At 48.3% G+C, this 19157-nt stretch overlaps 1 protein-coding gene across 1 annotated transcript in view; it reads right to left on the reverse strand.

The window, feature by feature from the left end:
* Positions 1–5553: 5553 nt before the first annotated feature.
* Positions 5554–19157, reverse strand: part of Map3k21 (mitogen-activated protein kinase kinase kinase 21) — a 35516-nt gene continuing 21912 nt past the window's right edge. Inside the window, exons 5-10 of the mRNA XM_052166869.1 lie at positions 15566–15806; positions 13665–13787; positions 11980–12130; positions 10422–10519; positions 7949–8710; positions 5554–5927 (exon numbers count right to left, since the gene is read on the reverse strand). Coding sequence (XP_052022829.1) covers positions 5554–5927; positions 7949–8710; positions 10422–10519; positions 11980–12130; positions 13665–13787; positions 15566–15806 — 1749 coding nt within the window. The remainder of the gene's footprint in view (positions 5928–7948; positions 8711–10421; positions 10520–11979; positions 12131–13664; positions 13788–15565; positions 15807–19157) is intronic.

A 19157-nucleotide genomic window follows, 5' to 3' on the forward strand; every position in this document is an offset into this window, starting at 1 on the left:
TTTGCTTCTAAAGATGATTGAGGCTGACTCTCCACCCAAGCCCTTGTGCTCCCTTGTCTGTGAAGTCGCGTGTATATAGCGCCACCTCGTGGACAGGAAGCATAAAGCCCGATACAAAAGTGGTTTCCACGTTCGCAACTTTGAGTCTGGGTGAAGAAAAACTAACATTACCGTCACGTGTAGTTAGCGCCGCCTCGTGGACATAAAGCCCAATACAAAAGCGGGTTTCCGCGTTTGGAAACTTTTGAGTCTGGGTGAGGAGAAACCAGCATTACCAAGCTTGAATCGCGCTTGTATCCTGTGCTTAGTTGCAAACTCCAGAGACAGACCCGGATGGCGAGCTCGGTCTCAGTGAAGCGCACCTGGTGCCTCCAGCAGCCTGAGTCTCTCCCACTCTGCACACCTGCGTCCTGCTATAAATAGTGCTGAGCCGCACCCACACCAGGAGGTGCCTTTATCAGACAGAGGCCTCAGTGCATCAAGGGCCCAGATGGTGTGGGGACTTGAACTAACAATCAGTATGTCTTAATTACACAGTGGCTAAGCCCAACCCCAGCCAGTGCCTAGCTGTTCCTCCACAGGCTCGTGTGTTTGAACACTTGGAAGACTGTGGAACCTTCTAGATATGGGCACAGCTGGCACTTGTAAGCCACCAAGTTACAAGGGCTTTGAGCTTTGCTCTGTGTATTAGAGTTCTCTAGAGTCACAGAACTTATGGAATGTCTCTATCCATTAAGGGAATTTGTTATGTTGACTTACAGTCTGTAGTCTGACTACCCCAACAATGGTCAGCCATGAATCTACACCCAAGGCTAGTAGATTCAACAGATGTGCTGGCCACAAACAGGCGAAGAAGAGTGAATCTGCCTTCTTCCAATGTCCGTGTGTGGGTCTCCAGCAGAAGGTTTGGCCCAGATTAAAGATGTGTACCACCAGGCCTGGATCTGGGACTTGTTTTGTCCCAGGCTGACCTTGAACTCAGAGATCTCCTTGCCTCAAGCTCCTGGGATTAGAGGCATGTACTACCTTGCCTGGGCCTCAGCTTTTCATAGCCACTATGCCTCAAGATCTCCATGCCAAGATCCAGGTCAGAAATTCGTGTCTTCCAGCCTCAAGATCTGGATCACGGGTGAGCCCTCCAATTCTGGATTGTAGTTCATGACAGAGATAGTTAGGGTGACAACCAGGAATAGCCACTATACTCTGCTTCCCTCTGCTGCCATGATACCCAGCTTCTCCAAGCTCCCTCTACCTCTAGTTGAGCCACAGTGTCCCCCAATACCTTCCTTGACCCCAAACAAGACCCTCCCTTGCGTGCTTCAGCTCACAGTGACATACAGTACTGAATAGCCATGCCCTCTAGTCTCAGGGCCGGGAACACTTAGAGCAGTTGCTTCTGTGTAACCTCCATTCCTCCTCAGGTCTGTAGCCTACCCTGCAGAACTCAGACTCCGCAGTGTCAACTACATCGTGAACCAGTTTCTAGGAAATGTCTCTATTCAGATGCATATCCTATTGGCTTCCTCTCCATGGACAACCCTCTCTAAAAGAATGCAAACTCTAAACTAAAGCCTGAAATTCTTCATGGTGGATGCCAACCCAACGTCAGGTTTTTGGGTTGGCATGCAGAGGCCTCCAGGGTCCACGCAGAGTTCACACTGCTTTCTTTGAGTTGCCCCTGGATGAGCTTCTTAACAAACACTTACTGAAAACCAACCAATAGCCAGCAGACACCTCCTCCTCGTGGTTTGGATGCATGGGTTGGAGGCTGAAAAGCAGGATTCAAGTACAATTTACCTAACCACCCTAAGACTCGGTTTCTTTATCAGCAAAGTGGAAATCATCCATTCCCTACAGATAGTTCTGAACAGTCCTCAGCCATATAGATGTCTCTGTGGTGCTGAGTTTTCAGTACAGGAAGCCTCTGGTTCACACTCGTGGGGTTTGTTTTGTTTTGTTACTGAGAAGTTGGATAGGGCTGGGGGGTTAGAGGAGGGTATAACTCTGGGATTTTATCTAAGCAATTTATGTTCCAGGTGAAAATGAAAGCGGGCAGGCCCCAGTTCAGAAAGGAACTAGTTACTGTCTGGTGCAGTGGTAAGACATCATGACCAAAAGCAACTTGGGAGGGGAAAGGGTTTGCTCGGATTATACTTCCCAAGCACTGTCTATCATGGATGGAAGTCAGGGCAGGGACTCGAGCAGGAACCTGGAGGCAGGAAGCGAAGCAGCAACCATGGAGGGGGGTCGACCTACCAGCTCTCCAGGACTTTCTCAGTGTCCTTTCTTTTAGCACCTAGGACCACCTGCCCAGGGTGGCACTGCCTTTAGTGGCCTAGGTCCCACCACATCGATCAGGAAAATGTTCCCACAGACTTGCCTGCCAGACAATCTCATAGAAGGATTTTCTCTTTCCTTTAAATTGCAGTTCCTCTTCCAGATGGCTCTAGCTTGGTCAAGCTGACATAATACCGAGCAGTCAGGACATGATTGAGAACTTTAAGCTGGGGGCTGTGGAGAACTAGAAATGGGTGCAGGGGGCACCCCATGTGACTAGATTTAAATTTTTATTCCTTTTAAAATTTGGGTGTGTGCATCACACACATGTGCACAAAGGTGTGTATTCATAGGTGTGTGTGCATGTGAATGTGTGCATGTGTGTGTGTGTGTGAGAGAGAGAGAGAGAGAGAGAAAGAGAGAGAGAGAGAGAGAGAGAGAGAAAGAGAGAGAGAGAGAGAGACCTTGGGTGTTAATCCTCGGGAACTGTCTGCCTTGTTTTTGGCACTAGGTCTATCTGGGCCCTGGGGCTCACTGACCAGCCAGTCTAGCTGAATCAGCCAGCCCCAGCTCCCCAATTCTCTGTGGGACCACAAGAACATATCACCAGGACTTGCTGTTTTGCAAGGGTCCTCTAGGTGGAACTCAGGTCTCCACGTCTGCTCAGCAAGCCTCATCCCTGCATGTTCTCCTCACAGAATATAAAACAAACCACTGTGGCCATTTAGGAGGACATCGAAGCCACTAAACCAACAGACAAGCTATGAAAGAAAGTTTATTAAAAAACTAGACAGCATATGTAAACATTTTTTGTCAGCCATGGGCTTCTGAAAACAGCGTGTCCAGGTTCCAACTGTTAGTCTCTGCTGTGGGAGGGAAAGTCAGAGTACAGATCAACAGGAACCAGATTAAATGATCTATCAGATCGCAGAATCACGCAGCGCATGACTGTCCAGGTTCCGGTAGGTGTGTAGCACTCACTGAAAATCTGGGATCTCAATGGAAACCTTCGGTGGCAGAGAGTCAGATTGGCTCCTTATGTTTTAGCGAGGCTTCCTTTCCAATCACAGTTGAGCAAAACAAAGAGAAGGGAGGCTGGAACAACACAGAGTGAGAGAGGACAGACAGACAGACACGTCTGATTTTACCATCTCTATCCCACGCACACTCCACAGAGGCTGTGACGGAAGCAAAGCTGAACTCGCTGTTTTCATAGTTTCCTTCCATGCCCTGGGTATTTGGGGCATGTCTTTTACCTTCAGCTTCTCCAGAGAAGAAGAGGCCAAGCGGTTTATCCAACGTGACAAATGTTGAGAAAACTACATCCCTGTTACATCATTTAATATCTACTGAGGTGAAGCAGAATCGGAGAATGGAGACAACACAGGAAGTCTGGCTGAGAGCCCGAGGTTTCGCTCCGAGCACCTGAAACCTGTGTAGGGCAGGCGGTGAGGTCCTCCCCAAGGGTCACCTGCTGACAAGCCCTGAAGTGGTTCAGATGTCATCGCACCTGATTGAATCCCCTTTAACGTCCTGCTATTATCGGTAAGCCAAGATACAATGTTAAATAGAACATGAAGGGCTACTGATAATTTAGTTTCCTACCATGTCGGAATTTAATTGCCTCACAAATAAACTATGTTCTGGTGACAGAAAGGGACTCAAGAAACCCAGGTAAGGGCACTGAGCTCCTGAAGAGTCACCCAGTCCCAATGATGCAGCGCCCTCTCTGTGAAGTTGACTCACCAATAGCTTTAAGTTGTTTCCAAAGTCACTTCCAGAAGTCATCTGTGTCTTCCCGCCACTCCTGCTCATCCCCACAGATGCACACGTAGACTCGGAGTTAAATGGAGCGTGAAAAGCTGACCGGAAACCCTGGTGGTCTGCCATCTCCTGCACAGGCAGCGTTAGTGTTGGAAAAACTACAGGCTCAGGGAGGAATAAAACCAGGCAACATGTATGTCCAGAGTGCACCCGGGCTCTTCAAACATAGCCAGGCACGGATAATCTAACTTTTAAAGACTACTGGAGCATGAAGAAATCTCCCACTTCTGGCTACTAACGATGAGCCATTTCTGCAGGGAAACCTGCAGGGCACCTGATACGAATGACCGGTCTCCAGGATGCCCAGCAATTACTGCTAAGGTCTGAACCCGAAACATCCACCGTGGGCTTCTCATTTAGTCTCCACTTCGGGGTGCTGCTTTGGGAGGGTATAGAAACAGGGGAAGGAATTCAGTGAGGGTGTACCTTGGGGCTGTATCTTGCCCTGTTTTCTTCCCATCTCCCCCTTCCTCTGCTTCCTGTCTACTACGACGTGAAGACACCCCACTGGGCCCTTCCCACGGTTGCACTGATCCCTCCAAAACCACGAGCAAAGTAAATAGTTCCTTCCTTTGAGTTGTCCTAGCAGTCGGGTTACGTGATGCGAAAATAACAGTATAAAACTTTTAAAATATTTTAACTTTTAATGATGTGTCTGTGTGGTGGTGTGTGCATACGGGAGGAAGAGGCCTGCAGAAGCCGGAAGAGGCCACTGGATGACCCGGAACTGAGGTCACAGGCAGTTGTGAGCCAAATGACAGGGGTGCTGGGAACTGAACTTGGGCCCTCCAAAAGAGCTATTTGTATGCTTAGCTGTCGAGCCATCTCTTCAGGTCTCATTAACGCTTTTATAGGCTATATCCAGTAACGCCTCCTGGAAGAGGACTGTCCTTGTGTAACTCAGGAGTCAACTGGTCACACTTCTATATCACAAGGCTACTGCTTTCTTAAATAGGGCTCTGAATTAACTCCAGACAGCAGGACCTTCTCTGCCCCCTCTATAAATAAATATGCTTACTTTTAACATCACATTATTATTGCCGAGATGTGGACAGCTATTTCTTGGCTTTTTTTGTTGTGTAAAAACAAACAAATAAAACCCCCAAAGGACAAGAAAAGGAGAAAAAAAGATGAAGGCAGGAAGCACCGAGTATCGGCCACTGCAGTTTCGCCATGTGCGTGCTCACGGGCAGGACATCCGTGAGATGAAAGCCCAGGAACGGGCTAGGACGGCCCCACCTCCGCAGACACTCATTTGAACGTCTGTGTATTTTCAGGTCACTGTGTAACTAGTATGCAGTGGTGTGACACAGCAGCTAACAGCAGTCACTAGAGCTCCTCAGAGTCAGAGTCCATCTCTACCTTCACAGGCCACAGGTTCAAAACACAGCACAAGGCACATGCTGTCTCCGCGTCCCGCATCAAATGATAATGGCGGGAAGGCAGTGGTCATCAGGTCAGAAAGTCTTTCTCCAGGGCGTAGATGGACGGTTGACACATCACACTCTTCACTCTACACAAGGGTGTGGCACGGTCCTTGTTCTGACCTCCTAAGCTGGTGTCCAGCAAGGAAGGCGCCTGGCACCTGCTTCTGTCTTGAGCACCAAGCAAGCAGGCCAGGGCTGGCACCGTATGGTCCTTGTCACAGGCCCAGGTGGGTGGAGATGTTGTTCTCAACGAAGCAGTGCCTGGCCTTTGTGGCAGGGCAGGGCATGCCTGGATCTTGCCCAGAACACCTTGGGGTTGCACAGGAGAGGCCTGGCTGGCCAGGTCACTTAGAGGTCCAGGGGAGGGAGGGTGTGGTAGTCTAGAGACTTCAGGGGCACCTGTGGGAGAAGAAAGTCAAGTCAGACAGTGTGCAAGGAGAAGACAGACTTCTGAAGCAGTGAAGAAAGAGAAAGATGGTGACAATTCAAGAAGACAATGGCATTACCTTGAGTTTCAACCCTAATAATGCAGCCATCCCCAGGCACCAGTGCATGTTGTCCTTAGTGAAACGATGCCATTAGCCCCAGGGGAATTCTCCCAACCATTTCACCCAGCCCCCCTCACAACTAGGGAGTCAGACAAGAGCCACTGTGCCCAGCTCAAATGGGTTTCCATAGCCACAGCTTCAGAGAATATGTGTATGACATCAATGTAACTATCTCCATGTGCAGAAGGAGCAAGTCACAGTAGCACCTGTTCACTGCTCTGTACCCCACTCCTAACGATAGGAGACGTGACATAGGTTAGCACAGAAAACATGTTACAGCGATGTGCCCAAAGTCACATTCAGCAAACCTGGGCACTAGCTTTTACACAGTTAACTGTGACATCACCATGACCTGTGCTTGTGTTTGTGTATATGCACATGTGTGTGCATACGTGGGTGTCTGTGTGCATACATGCATGTACTTCTGTGTATGTCTGTGTATGTATATTATGTGAGGGATGTATGTCTGAGTGTATATGCACTCAAGTGCATGTATCTATGTGTCTGTGTGTTGTGTGTATGTCTGTGTGTTGTGTGTCTGTGTCTCTGTGTGTTTATGTCTGTGCATACAAGTATGTATGCATGTGTGTACATGCATGTATGTAGCCATCTGTCTGTGTGTACATACATGTTTGTATGCACTCAAATGCATGTATCCATGTGTCTGTGTGTTATGTGTATGTCTCTGTGTTGTGTTCTATATGTCTGTGTGTCATGTGTGTGTATGTGGTATATGTGTCTGTATATGTCTTATGTACATGTATGTATGCATGTGTGTATGTGTGTGCATATAGTCATGTGTCTGTGTGTACATGCATGTATGTATGCAAGCCCCAGGCACCTGCTTGTCTCCTAAATACTGCGATTACAGGTGTGCACCAGCACACCCAATGTGGGTTCTGGGGATTAAATTTGAGTCCTGTTATATGTGCAGCAATAATTTTACTTATTGAGATGTCTCCCCAGCCCTAGAGATGGGGTACTCACAGGTGGTTAAGTTAAAATAAATTCACATGGGCAGGCAGGACCCAGTGCAGTCTGACTGTGGGCCTTATAGGATTCAGACACAAACACCCAGAAGAATCACCGTGTCAGGATATAGGGAGAGGGTGTGAGCAAGCCCAGCAGAGAGGCCTCAGGAAGACCCAGCCCTGCCTTGCTCTCGCCACAACTTCTGCCTTCATCAGTGGGGAAAGATGGTCTCCTGCAACCCTTACATACCAACCTGTCAGACATGACAGGGACCAACACAGCCACGGTATGTGACACCAGAATGTCCTGGGGAAGCCTGAAGACAGCTTTTGCTTAGCAGTCAGGTTAGAGGGTTAGGATTGGGGTTTATAGTCAGGTATTAGAGGCAGGGCTTAGAGGTTAGGAGTGGGGTTTATATTTAAGTGAGAGGTTAGAGTTTAGGGTTAGTGTTAGTGCTTAGGTTAGGGTTAGGGTTTAGGGTTAGGGTTCGTGTTTAGTGTTTAGGGTTAAGGTTAGTGTTTAGGTTCAGGGCTCAGTGTGGGGTGAGTGTTTTAGGGTTGGGGTTGGTGTCTGTAGTTCGGGTCTGCAGTAAGCTCTTCTACTGTCTTTTTGCTGGGATTTGGGCTTGTGACCCGTCTCTGACCCCATGTGTCATTTATCGCATGGTTTGCACTTTCAGGGACCTACGACCTGAAGTTACTAGCTCCTGATCAAGCCTCTTTTCAGAATCGACACTCTAGTGATATTAAAATTGTAACACAGAAGGATAACACTCAAGTGCAACTTGAATGGTATCGAGTTATTAAGTGCAATCACTAGAAAAGGGGAAACTGCCTGTCTAGTCCACACCCTCCTGCCCCCTGCTATGTCCTTTCCACCGACCCAGCTGCTGCCACCTACTTGGGGGATGGAGAGGAGTTTCTTCAAATCCCATTGGCACATGAGGGCATTCTTTGTCTCTTACAGTGTCACTGCCTGGCAGTCTCTCCCCTGTCTGATCCAGGGTGGCAGGTGACATGCTTCTGAACACACCATAATCAGTCTTGTGTCTCAGTCCAGGGAAGAGTTCAGAGCTGCTCTCTGGTGTGGCAGAATCAGGATCAGGAGTGAGCATTGTGGGACCACAAGAGATCTGAGCGTTCTCCAAAGGTGGCTCCTCCTCCTCACCGGCCTGCAGCAAACACTTCGTGGAGAGAGAAGGCTTCGAGAAAAGGCTCGTGGCACTTGGCAGCAAGAGAGCGGAACCATCACTGGGTGCCCTGCCTGCAGATGGCTGCCTCAGAAGTGAACTGGCGCTGGCTTGGCACCTGGAGACAGGTTGGAGGGTGCCCTCTCCCTTCTTTTCCTCCTTGGGTGATGGTTTTGTGGGGGCCTGGGCTCCATGTAGTTTCCTGACATCCAGTCCCAAAGCCATCGATGCCAGCAGCACCCCACACTCACACAGAGCAGACTCTGTTTTCTTCTTTGGCGTGGACACACTCACATGGTTCACAGGGGAACCCTTAGAGAGACTCTGTTCCCCACTCTCAGCCTCTAGCGAGTCTTCTCTCTGGCTGTCTTTGCAAAGAGGCAGACCGACGTAGGCCTGACCAGGAAACTTTGATTGCTTTGGTTTTCTATGTTCTAATCCGTCAGGAACGAGTTTCTGCTCTTCACAAGATCCTAAACAAAGGGACAAATGTAAACACTGTGGAAAGATAGCATGGCAAACACCACCACTGAAACTGTGCACTAACACCCTAGAACCCACGAGCCACCACACTACACAGAACATGCAGAGGTCTTTCAGTGGGAGGACTCTGATGAGAAGAGCCCAGAGCCCTGGGATGTAGGCACCCAAGGGTTATATGAAAGCTATTGATGCTTCCTGCCCTTTAGGAAAGTGTTTCTTACCAGCAGTGATGATAGAAGTCAGTGTGGAGACAGAAGTACCAATATATAAACACACACAAACACCAACACACACACTTGTGCACACACACATGCACACACACAAACACCAACAAACACTCATGTACACACATAAACACAGACACACACTCATGTGCATACACACAAACACACATGCATGTGTACACATGTACACACACATGCACATACACAAACACAACCATGTGAACACACATGCACACATGTATACACACCAACACACATGCATGTGCACACATGTGAACACACATGCACTCACACAAACACACACATGCATGTGCACATGTGCACACACATGCATATATACCAACACATACATACGTGGTCACACCCCCCCACACACACCATTCCACAAAATGTGCACACACTGCATTGCTTCACCAAAGTGCACAGCCCAATCCATCTCTCACTTTGCACACAGGACTGCCACACAGCACCCCACAGGGTCTCAAGTGTGGCACCCAGCCCAGTGGCAATTAAAACATCCAAGCTCTTGCCCGACCTGGCACAAAACCAAGTCCTGAGAAGGAACCAGAAAGCTGCTGTGTGACAGACCTGTCCCCAAGCTGGAGCCAGTGCAATGGAAGTGTGTGGAGGTGATTCTCCAAAAAGGCTGGAGCGCTACGGGGGGTCACCGAGTGCACCGGCTAAGGAAGAGGGTGAAGCTCTCCCGTATGCATGAGGCTACAGCAACAACCTCCTTGTGCTGGGCCCCACGGTAAGACACAACAGACCAGCCTTGCTTTCCAGAGTGGTGGGTCCTCTGGGGCACAAACCCGCTGTCTTCTAGATAGCCACTCCCATCAGGAACGCCATCTCTACATGACAGTGGGCAGCGGGCTGGTTTCTCTGAACACAGGCCTGCATTTCCCATGAGTACCTCTGCTCTCAAAGCCCCTTTCCCTCAACTGATGACCCTGCTCTGGCACTGTTGCTCAAATCCCTTGCTTACTCCCTCAAGAGGAGGGGACAGTGTGGGTGAGCACAGCGCCCAGAATACACTCCACACCCGCACCTCCACTTTCATCACAGTATAACAGGCTGCCGTAAACACTCAGGTCTAAAAGACTAGTTCTTTTTGTTAACAGCCATCTTTGAAGGTTTTCAATAGTTTTACTTATTGAACTCATTCTTCATAGAATATAGCCCTGGTCCATCCTGAATGTGGCCAACTTCTATGCTGAACTCACCTGGCCTATATGGTTAAGTGGGATACTAGTTTTGCTCTGGTAAGATATGGAGCTATAAACCCTATCTTCCCCAATCTCGGGGAGCCCATTTCCTTAGTGCCATGAAGTCTGGATGCAAAATAACCTCTGGGTTTAAGTAAAGCTCTAAAGGGCCTGCCGTCACCCTTTCAGCATCCTCAAGGGCCACGTGAGATAGCTCAGAGCCCCAAGAGTTAAGAGTACCCCAGCACATCTGCCTCTGGAGACACAGTTACCTGGCTGGTCCACAAACAGCGAAGCCAAGGGTGTGGTTTTCTGGCTTTTTATTAAAAGAGAAGACCATGGACTGTTGCCATCCGAGAGAGGTCTGACCCTGTGAGAGAAAGACATCTGCGTTCACGTCATGGGACTGCAGGACACGCTATGCAGCAGATACATGTTAGCGATAAAGGTTTTGGTAAGTATGCATGGTGTGTGTGTGTGTGTGTGTGTGTGTGTAAGTGGTCACTTGCTGGCTGTGCATTTGTGTGTGTGTGTGTGTGTGTATGTAAGTGGTCACTTGCTGGCTGTGTGTTTGTGTGTGTGTGTGTGTGTTCACGTGCGCACCTGCATATGGAGGGTAGATGCTACTGTTGTATGTCTTCCTCAATCGCTATCTACTGTTACATCGAGGTGGAGTCTCTCAGCAGTTCTGGCTAGGGTAGCAAGTCAGTTTGCCTTAGAGGTCCCTTGTCTCGTCTAAGCCTTCCTTGGAAGGTCTTCCTTAGAGTCTTAGGATCTAAGGTCTTGATGGTCTAAGATTACAGACGGCTGCCATGCCTGCCCAGCTTTTGCCTGAGTGCTAAGGACTGAACTCTGCATCTCTTGTCTGCCAGATGTACTGACTGGTTTTGTGTGTCAACTTGACATAAATTGGAGTTGTCACAGAGAAAGGAGCTTCAGGTGAGGAAGTGCCTCCATGAGATCCAGCTGTGAGGCATTTTCTCAATTAGTGATCAAGTGGTGAGGGCCCATTGTGGGTGGTGCCATCCCTGGGCTGGTAGTCTTGGGTTCTATAAGAGCAGGCTGAGCAAGCCAGGGGAAGCAAGCCAGTAAGGAACAGCCCTCCATGGCCTCTACATCAGCTCCTGCTTCCTGACCTGCTTGAGTTCCAGTCCTGACTTTCTTTAGTGATGAACAGCAATGTGGAAGCGTAAGCTCAATAAACCCTTTCCTCCCCAACTTGCTTCTTGGTCATGATGTTTGTGCAGGAATAGAAACCCTGACTAAGACACCTGACAAGCACTTCATCTGCTGAACATCTCAGCCCAGCAGCAGTATTTTTAAAGATGCAAAGAGACTACCCCTCTGTGCTTCTGAATTTTGAAGATCTAATGAAATCTTATAAAATATTTTAGATTTATTTATGTGTGTAAGTGTTTTGTCCAAACACATGCATGCAAACCACATGCATGTCTGGTACCCACAGCAGTCGGAAGTGTGATGGATCCCCTGTAACCGGAGTTAGGGGTGGCTATGGGCCATCATGTTGGTGCTGGGAATCAAACTCAGGTCCTCTGCAGGACTGAGCAATCTCTCTAGCCATCCCCAACATACACAAATTATGAAGTGATCCATAAAGTTGTTGGAATACGTGCTAAACTAATAATTAGTTCACGAAGTCAGCACAACATGCTGCAGAATGTTAATAAGTTAATATCCAGTTGTCTCTGCGTCAATCTAATTGCTTCCCAAGAGGCAGGTGGAGCAGCGTGGTCACAAGCACAACAGATAGCGCTACTGCCCTGTGTGTGCCATGTGCCACGTGTCGCGAGCCCCCCTTCAGACCCTTACCGCTCTCGGCCTTCTGGTCTTTCCTTCATTTGAATGGAGCTTGGACCCCACGTACAACCTTTTTTCTTGCAACTCCTTTTCGCATCTTCAAAGTCTTCTTGGCGGAAGACCACGTTTCTTCCCCGGGTTTTATTGTTCTCATCTGAAGTTACTACACAGGAAAACCACCGTTATTTCTGATATTACTAAAAAGTCCCAGAGTCCACGCAGGCATTAGATGGAGTGAAGGCTCCTGGCAGAACCAACTCCAGTCGGAACGATTCATTCACCTACCGTGGAAAACTGAATTTTGTTTGTGGGGAGAAGGGTAGCCAGAAGAAAGGAATGTATCAGAACTATAAAGACAGGAGAATCCCCAGGTCACCAGCCAACAGGTCTGGGAGCCCATCTCAAAGAGGGCAAGGGCTGAGGACCCACACCTGAGCCCGACCTCCAGGTTCTATGCTCTCTGTGCTACCCCACACACAGGACACATGCATGGTTATACACTGTACACACGTGCAGGCACTGAAACACATGTATGGACATACACTGTACACACACACAGGACACATGCATGGACATACACTGTACACACAACAGGCACTGGAACACATGCATGGACATACACTGTACACACAGGGGACATACATGGACATATACTGTACACATGCACAGGACACATGCATGGACATACACTGTACACACACACAGGACACATGCATGGACATATACTGTACACACACACAGGACACATGCATGGACATATACTGTACACACACAGGACACATACATGGACATACACTGTACACATGCACAGGACACATGTGTGGACATACACTGTACACACACACACACGCATGCGCACGCACATACACACACACATACACAGATGTTTTTAAAAGTGCAAACCACAGAGTCCTTTAAAATGGCTTGACTAGCATTGGGCATGGTGGCACATGTCTTTAACCCCAGCACTCAGGAGGCAGAGGCAGAGGCAGGTGTGTCTCTGTGAGTTCAAGGCCAGCCTGGTCTACAATAAATGTAAAATAAAGTTTTTTAAGATGTGTGTGGTTATCCATGCATATGTGGAGGGAAATTCCATAGAGACGGACGTCAAACTTTCATCCAGGTGTTTGCCCTTTAGAAATAGGATTTTTGTAAACAGGGAGACATCGCTTCTTTGCATTGCTGGTAATGTGCTGGAGGCACGTCAAGTCCCGAATGTGTTGCTTTTCTGGGGTTGGATCTGGGGCCTCCTATGCTTAGCTAAGCAAGTGCTCTACCCATGAACTGTATCTGCAGCCACCTCTGCAGAAGACACGATGCTGTCTGGTGTGGTAATGTCTCTGAATGACCCCGACTTCTGGCTCCAGGTCCTCACTGCATTGATGCGATGTCACATTTGCAGTCAAGAGCAAACAGCCTGAGACCCAAGACCAACTCCTTTGTGTTTTTTATTATGTTTCTGTTTTCCTTTCTTTCAGACAGGGTCTCCTGTGGCTCAGGCTGGTCTTGAACTCATTATATGACTGAGGCTGCCTTTCATTTTCCTCCTTCTTCCCCAAGTGCTGGGATTACCAGGTGAGCCTCCACATCCGGCCCCCACATCCTCACCACTGTTCACCAACGCCACTCACGCAGACCACTGTAAAAACACACCCATTCTGTGGGACAGCATGGGAGGGGAAAGGCTGAAAACTTACACTGAATAGCCCTGAGACGGGGGAGCATCAGGGGGCTGCCCGGTGGGCTGCACAGCCGGCTGTCTGAGCTCCGGCGCTTGTCCAGGCTGGGGGAAGCCTGCACTGTGATCTTGTGCTGGAAGTCTGAAAAAAAAAGACAGCTTTTCAGGGACTTTCCTCACTCTCCTAACCAACAGTGTCATAACCAGACGGCAGCTCTAGGCATGTGGACTAATTCCTCAGTGCATTTCTTAGTATGTCCTGTGTCCCTTCTCAAAGACCGGGGTCAACAGGTATTATTCTGTTAGGCACAAGGAGGTGTGTGTTTATTTCTCTCCGCTCTGGACTGTGGATGTTGCTAGCTGTTTCACGTTCCTGCCCTGAGTTCCCTGAGATGATAACTGGCTACCTGCTGAAGTCAGTCTTACCCTCACCCTTGTCGGGGGATTTAGTACAACAACAGACACTTCCTGCTCTATAATTTCATTTCTGTTGGTGCTGTAGACCTGGGGAATGAGGCTAGAAAGAGGTAGGATAATTATCCAAGTGAAGTTGGTTTGATCTAGAATCCAGGGTATCAGTGTCTAAAAGATACAACATTACATTACAGGATATGTTCTGCATGGTGATTTGAATGATAAATGTTCCCCCAAAGCTCTGGGGAACTCAGTTGGTGGGGCTATTTGGATAGGTTTGGGAGGTATGACCTTTCTGGAGGAAGTATGTCACTGGGGGAAGAGCTTTGAGAGTTTAAAAACTCACTTCTGCTCCCCTGTGTGTCCTTTCTGTCACTCTTACACACGAACAAACAGCTGGTCTTCATTGGGTTTTGGTTCCCTCTGATTTAGGGACAACTTAAAATGTGCAGCTTCAGAGCCATACCAACTGGTGAAGCCTGGAACCTTTTTACTTTGGTTTTACGTATGTTCAGGAGAGAACTTCAAAAGAGCCACAGGGCAAAGGGACTTCAGTCCATCACCATGTCAAAGCTTCCCCCCTCACCAGGCTTTCTCCCATAAATTCTGAAGAAAATACCAACGATACAATGTATACTTGCAAAGTGCAGGGAGGGAATTGGCAGAATACTGTAAAAGTCCAAGAAATTTGTTATATTAGCCTCGAGAAAGACAAGCTCTAGCCCTCAGTGAGTCTTTCTGAATCTCTGGCCATTCCAACAGCACTGGATTCAAGAACTCAAAGAACTCTCTGCCCAATGAAAATGCCAAGAACAAAACATCTCTTGGGGAAAACAAGACAGAAATCACTGCTATTTCTTTATTACCAAAGCTATCATATTCTGGGTACTGCACAGGTAAGAGTGTGCATGTGCACGTGGTTCTGTGTCTGCACACACAAGCACACATAGGAAGGGTGACAGCTCTAAATGCCAGCAGGTGGTTACAATCCTGGGCCAGAATTACAATGTGTGCTGCCATCTTGTGGTCAAAGAGGGCTACTGCATGCTAAATCCTCCGTGATTGAAATCCTCAGGATGCTTGGGTCCTCTTTAACTGAAATCTTGTATCAGGTGCCAGAAGAAATAAATATGTTGCTGAAATGTCCTCTTTGTTTTCAGAAAGGGAAATGCCAAATAATACAATCCAGAATTTTTTTTTTGAGAATCTTACAAAAAATAGTCAATTACATTAATTCTGCCTCGAATAAATGCATCAGGCAAGCAACAGCTGCCATTAGGAATTCGGGATGTTGTTCCATCTCTCTATCATTGAAAAGTGGGGGTTCCAACTGAGTCCTGCTAGTCGTTTCCCCGCCCCAAGTTTAGGAACTCATCCGTGGTAACTGCTGCAGTTCACCCAGGACACAGCACCAATATTAACTATGGAACTCCATGCTGAGAGACAAAATATTCAGGTGCAATGACAGCACCCCACTTCCGCCTCCCCAGTTCTGAAGGCACAAACCTGAAGGCAGGCTGATGCGGTGGCCATCTTTGAGCCTCAGCCGGCCTCTCCTGAACCTCCCCTTCCTCTTCTTCACGTGAGGCGCCTCCTGGCTCAGCTGGAAGATGAGCACGTTCAGCTCGCGCTCCAGCACGTCGATCTCCCGCTCTGCGAGCTGCTGCTCCCGCCGTCTGAGCAGCAATTCCTGGGATTTCTGTTGCAAGGCAGCGCGACTCAACTCTTCCTCGCGGGAACGCAGCTCCTGCAAAGTCAGGCCCAAAAGGAGATCAACCGAGCTTCCTGTACCCCTGCCAGAGCCCTTCACCCAAGATGGCGTGAGCTGCGGGTAACCTAGCCTATTATTAACCTAGGGGAAACCAATGCCAGTCCCTTCTCCTCTTTAGCTCCTGACAGGAAAAGGCATTGCTCACGTTCACGCCAGACGTTATCACTGCTTTATGATCCTTTATGATGGCTAACACATCGGTTCTCAACCTATGGGTCAAATACCAGACCTCCTGAACATTTGAGATTTACATCACGATTCATAAGAACAGCAAAGCTGCTTTCATCGCTCTTGCCTCCTGGCACTCTCTCCTCTCTCCTCCCCTCCCCCCTCCACGTGGTCCTGGCCGGCCTCCACTTCTCTACTCTCTACTCTCTCCCTTTCTCTGCCTCCACTACCGCATTAACTCCCATCCTCTGCCCTGAATAAACTCTATTCTACACAACAACAACAACAACAAAAGAATAGCAAAACTACAGTCATAAAGTAGCAACAAAATAATTTTAGAGCAGGGGGTCACCACAACATAAAGAACTAAGGATACTCTATTATTACACTTGCAAAGAGGTTTCCTGAGAGGCTCTACCCAGCAGTTGACTAAAACAGATGCAGAGACCCACGGCCAAGCATTTGATAGATCTTGGGGAGTCTTGTGGTTGGGGGAACCACAAGATTGAGGAACCCAGAGGAGATAGGAATTCCACAGGAAGACCAACAGAGTCAACTAACCTAGACACTTGGGGGCTCCCAGAGACTGACCCACCAACCAAAGATCATACAAGGGCCCCTGCATATATGTAGCAGATGTGTAGATTTCTTTATGTGGGTCTCCTAACAATAGGGGGAAGCTGTCCCTGAATCTGTTGTCAGACAGCCTGTGCATCCTGTTCTCCTAACTGGGCTGCCTTGTCTGACCTTGGGTGGAGACATTGTGCCTAGTCCTACAGTGATTTGAGGAGCCAGGAGGACCTCCCCCTCCTCAGAGGAGAGGGAACTGGAGGAAGGGGGCTGTGTTAGGGATGTAAAGTGAATACATTAATTAATGGGGAGAAAAGAGTCAAAGTATTTAGGAAGATGCTGAGAGATGTCATTTAGGCTGCAGACCACTGAACTAACATATAAATTATGCATTGATATTCATCAACAAAGAACATCCAAGAGTGACTTAATTAATTTATTTATTCTTTGAGTTCTGGTCTAAGTAGCTCAGGCTGACCTCAAGCTCATCAAGTTTCCACAGATGACCTGGAACTTCTGATCCTCCTGCCTCTACCTCCTGAGTGCTAGGAATAGCAAGCTCGTGTTATTCAGACACTCAGGCTTATGAGGTTCTGGGATAGAACCCAGGACATCACGTACCCCAGGCAAGCCCTCTGCCAACCAAGTTGCATGCCTAGCCTGGTGAACAACCCACTTCACAACAGAGCCCACAGTTACAACTCAGCGAGTTAAGGGATAATACTCATAGTTACATGTTATGACTATAGTTCATAATCCCTTAGGGGAAAACTGAGAGTACTGCAGACTTCTGAACCATTTCTCCAATGTGTTCTCTTCTTTATTGGGAAAAATATTTTGGGTGGTTGTGTCAGCACACAGACACCAGAGCATTCCGCCGGACAGCCACTGCTCCACTTAGCAAAGCCTCGAGCCAAGCTCCGGTAGGAACTGCAGAGGGTTCTCAGGTCGGGCTGTGCACTTCCTCAGCCTTGAAAGATAGGCAGACACTCCTGGCTCTACGGGACGACAAGAGTTTAAAGAGCAGCCCCTCAAGAAACTCATCTACTAAGAAACACCATGAGGAGCTACAGTCAACCAGAGACTTGACATCCACGTCTACTACACCTTTGGACCTTTTCTAGATGGGCTTGGGGGCAATTTGCGCCAATCTACAAATAATATCTACAAATACAATGTTAATAAAGAAAAGAGGGGCACAGTAAGGCACAGTCCCACCAACAGGACAAAACAGCTGTGTCAGAGAGTCCACATGACAGAGAAATGGATCCTTCAAATCAAAGGAGTCCCCAGCCTGTGGCAACTCCACTGAAGGAGCAGGAACTCGGTTCTGAAGTCTCTGAGCTTGATTTGTTTCCCTAAATAATTCCTATCCTCCCAGCTAGAGAGGTGGCTTGCTCTGACTCACAGGTCTCTCAGCCGCTCTCCCTTCCACGTGCCAGCTGGCTCTGATTTACAAACCGATCAGAATTTCCTTATCAGCACGTGCCAGGAATAAACCACTGTTTATCACTGGAAAAGAAGTTCTGTGTCATTTTTAAAAATCTGTAATTTTGTTTTTTTTAAGATAAGGCCTTACGTAACCCAGGTTAGCCTCGAACTTCTTTCTCCTGCCTCTGCTTCCTGAGTGCTGGGGTCACAGCTGAGGGCAACACACCCAGCTGTGAAGCAGTTTTGAAGTGTACTGGAAGACAGAGAGTGGTTTCTAACTCTTTTCAAGTACCCATCTGTGGTGACTTGAATATGCTCTGCCCACTATTAGGAGGTGTGGTCTTGTTGGAGTAGGTGTGGCCTTGTTGGAGTAGGTGTGGCCTTAGTGGAGGAAGTGTGTCATTGTGGGGCAAGGGCTTTAACACCCTCATCCTCACTGCCTGGAAGCCAGTTTAGGGCAGTCTAGCAGCCTTCAGAAGAAGATATAGAACTCTCAGCTCCTTCTGCACCATGCCTGCCTAGATGCTGCCATGTTCCCACCTTGATGATAATGGACCAAATCTCTAACCTGTGAGCCAGTCCACATTAAATGTCGTCCTTATAAAAGTTGCCTTGGCCATGGTGTCTGCTCACACCACGTTCACAGCAGTAAAACCCTAAGGCACCACCCTTCTCCTGAGAGCCATTTTCTGGGGGGCTGGTGTCTGGCCTGTAGCTGCTGCTAAGTGGGGGACGGTAACCCTTCCTACACTGGTCTCTATACGAACTGAGTAAGTAAACACTTTCACGCCTAAGGCCCTGTCAACAAGAGTCCAACCCCTACAATGTCACCATTAGCAGCAACAGGAAGACTTCCTAAGGGGGAAAACACAAACCCAGTCTGATGGTGGGGAAGCCATCAGACTGTACACCTTATTAAGTAGAATTTGAATCTGGAAGCTGGACTGGGGCCATGGCTCAGCTGTGAAAGTGCTTGTCACTCAAGCACAAGGACCTGAGTTCAATCCCCAGGGAAATAGGAATAAAACCAAGGCCACTTAACTACAGATAGGAAGATCCCTGGGGCTGCCGGCAGGTCAGCTGATGAAACTGGGTTCAGCCTGGTAGAAGTGGGTTCAAGGTTCTAGTGAGAGGCCTGGCCTCAAAGCAAGGTAGAAA

Source organism: Apodemus sylvaticus, chromosome 21 (assembly GCF_947179515.1).
Source record: "Apodemus sylvaticus chromosome 21, mApoSyl1.1, whole genome shotgun sequence".
Lineage (NCBI taxonomy): Eukaryota > Metazoa > Chordata > Mammalia > Rodentia > Muridae > Apodemus > Apodemus sylvaticus.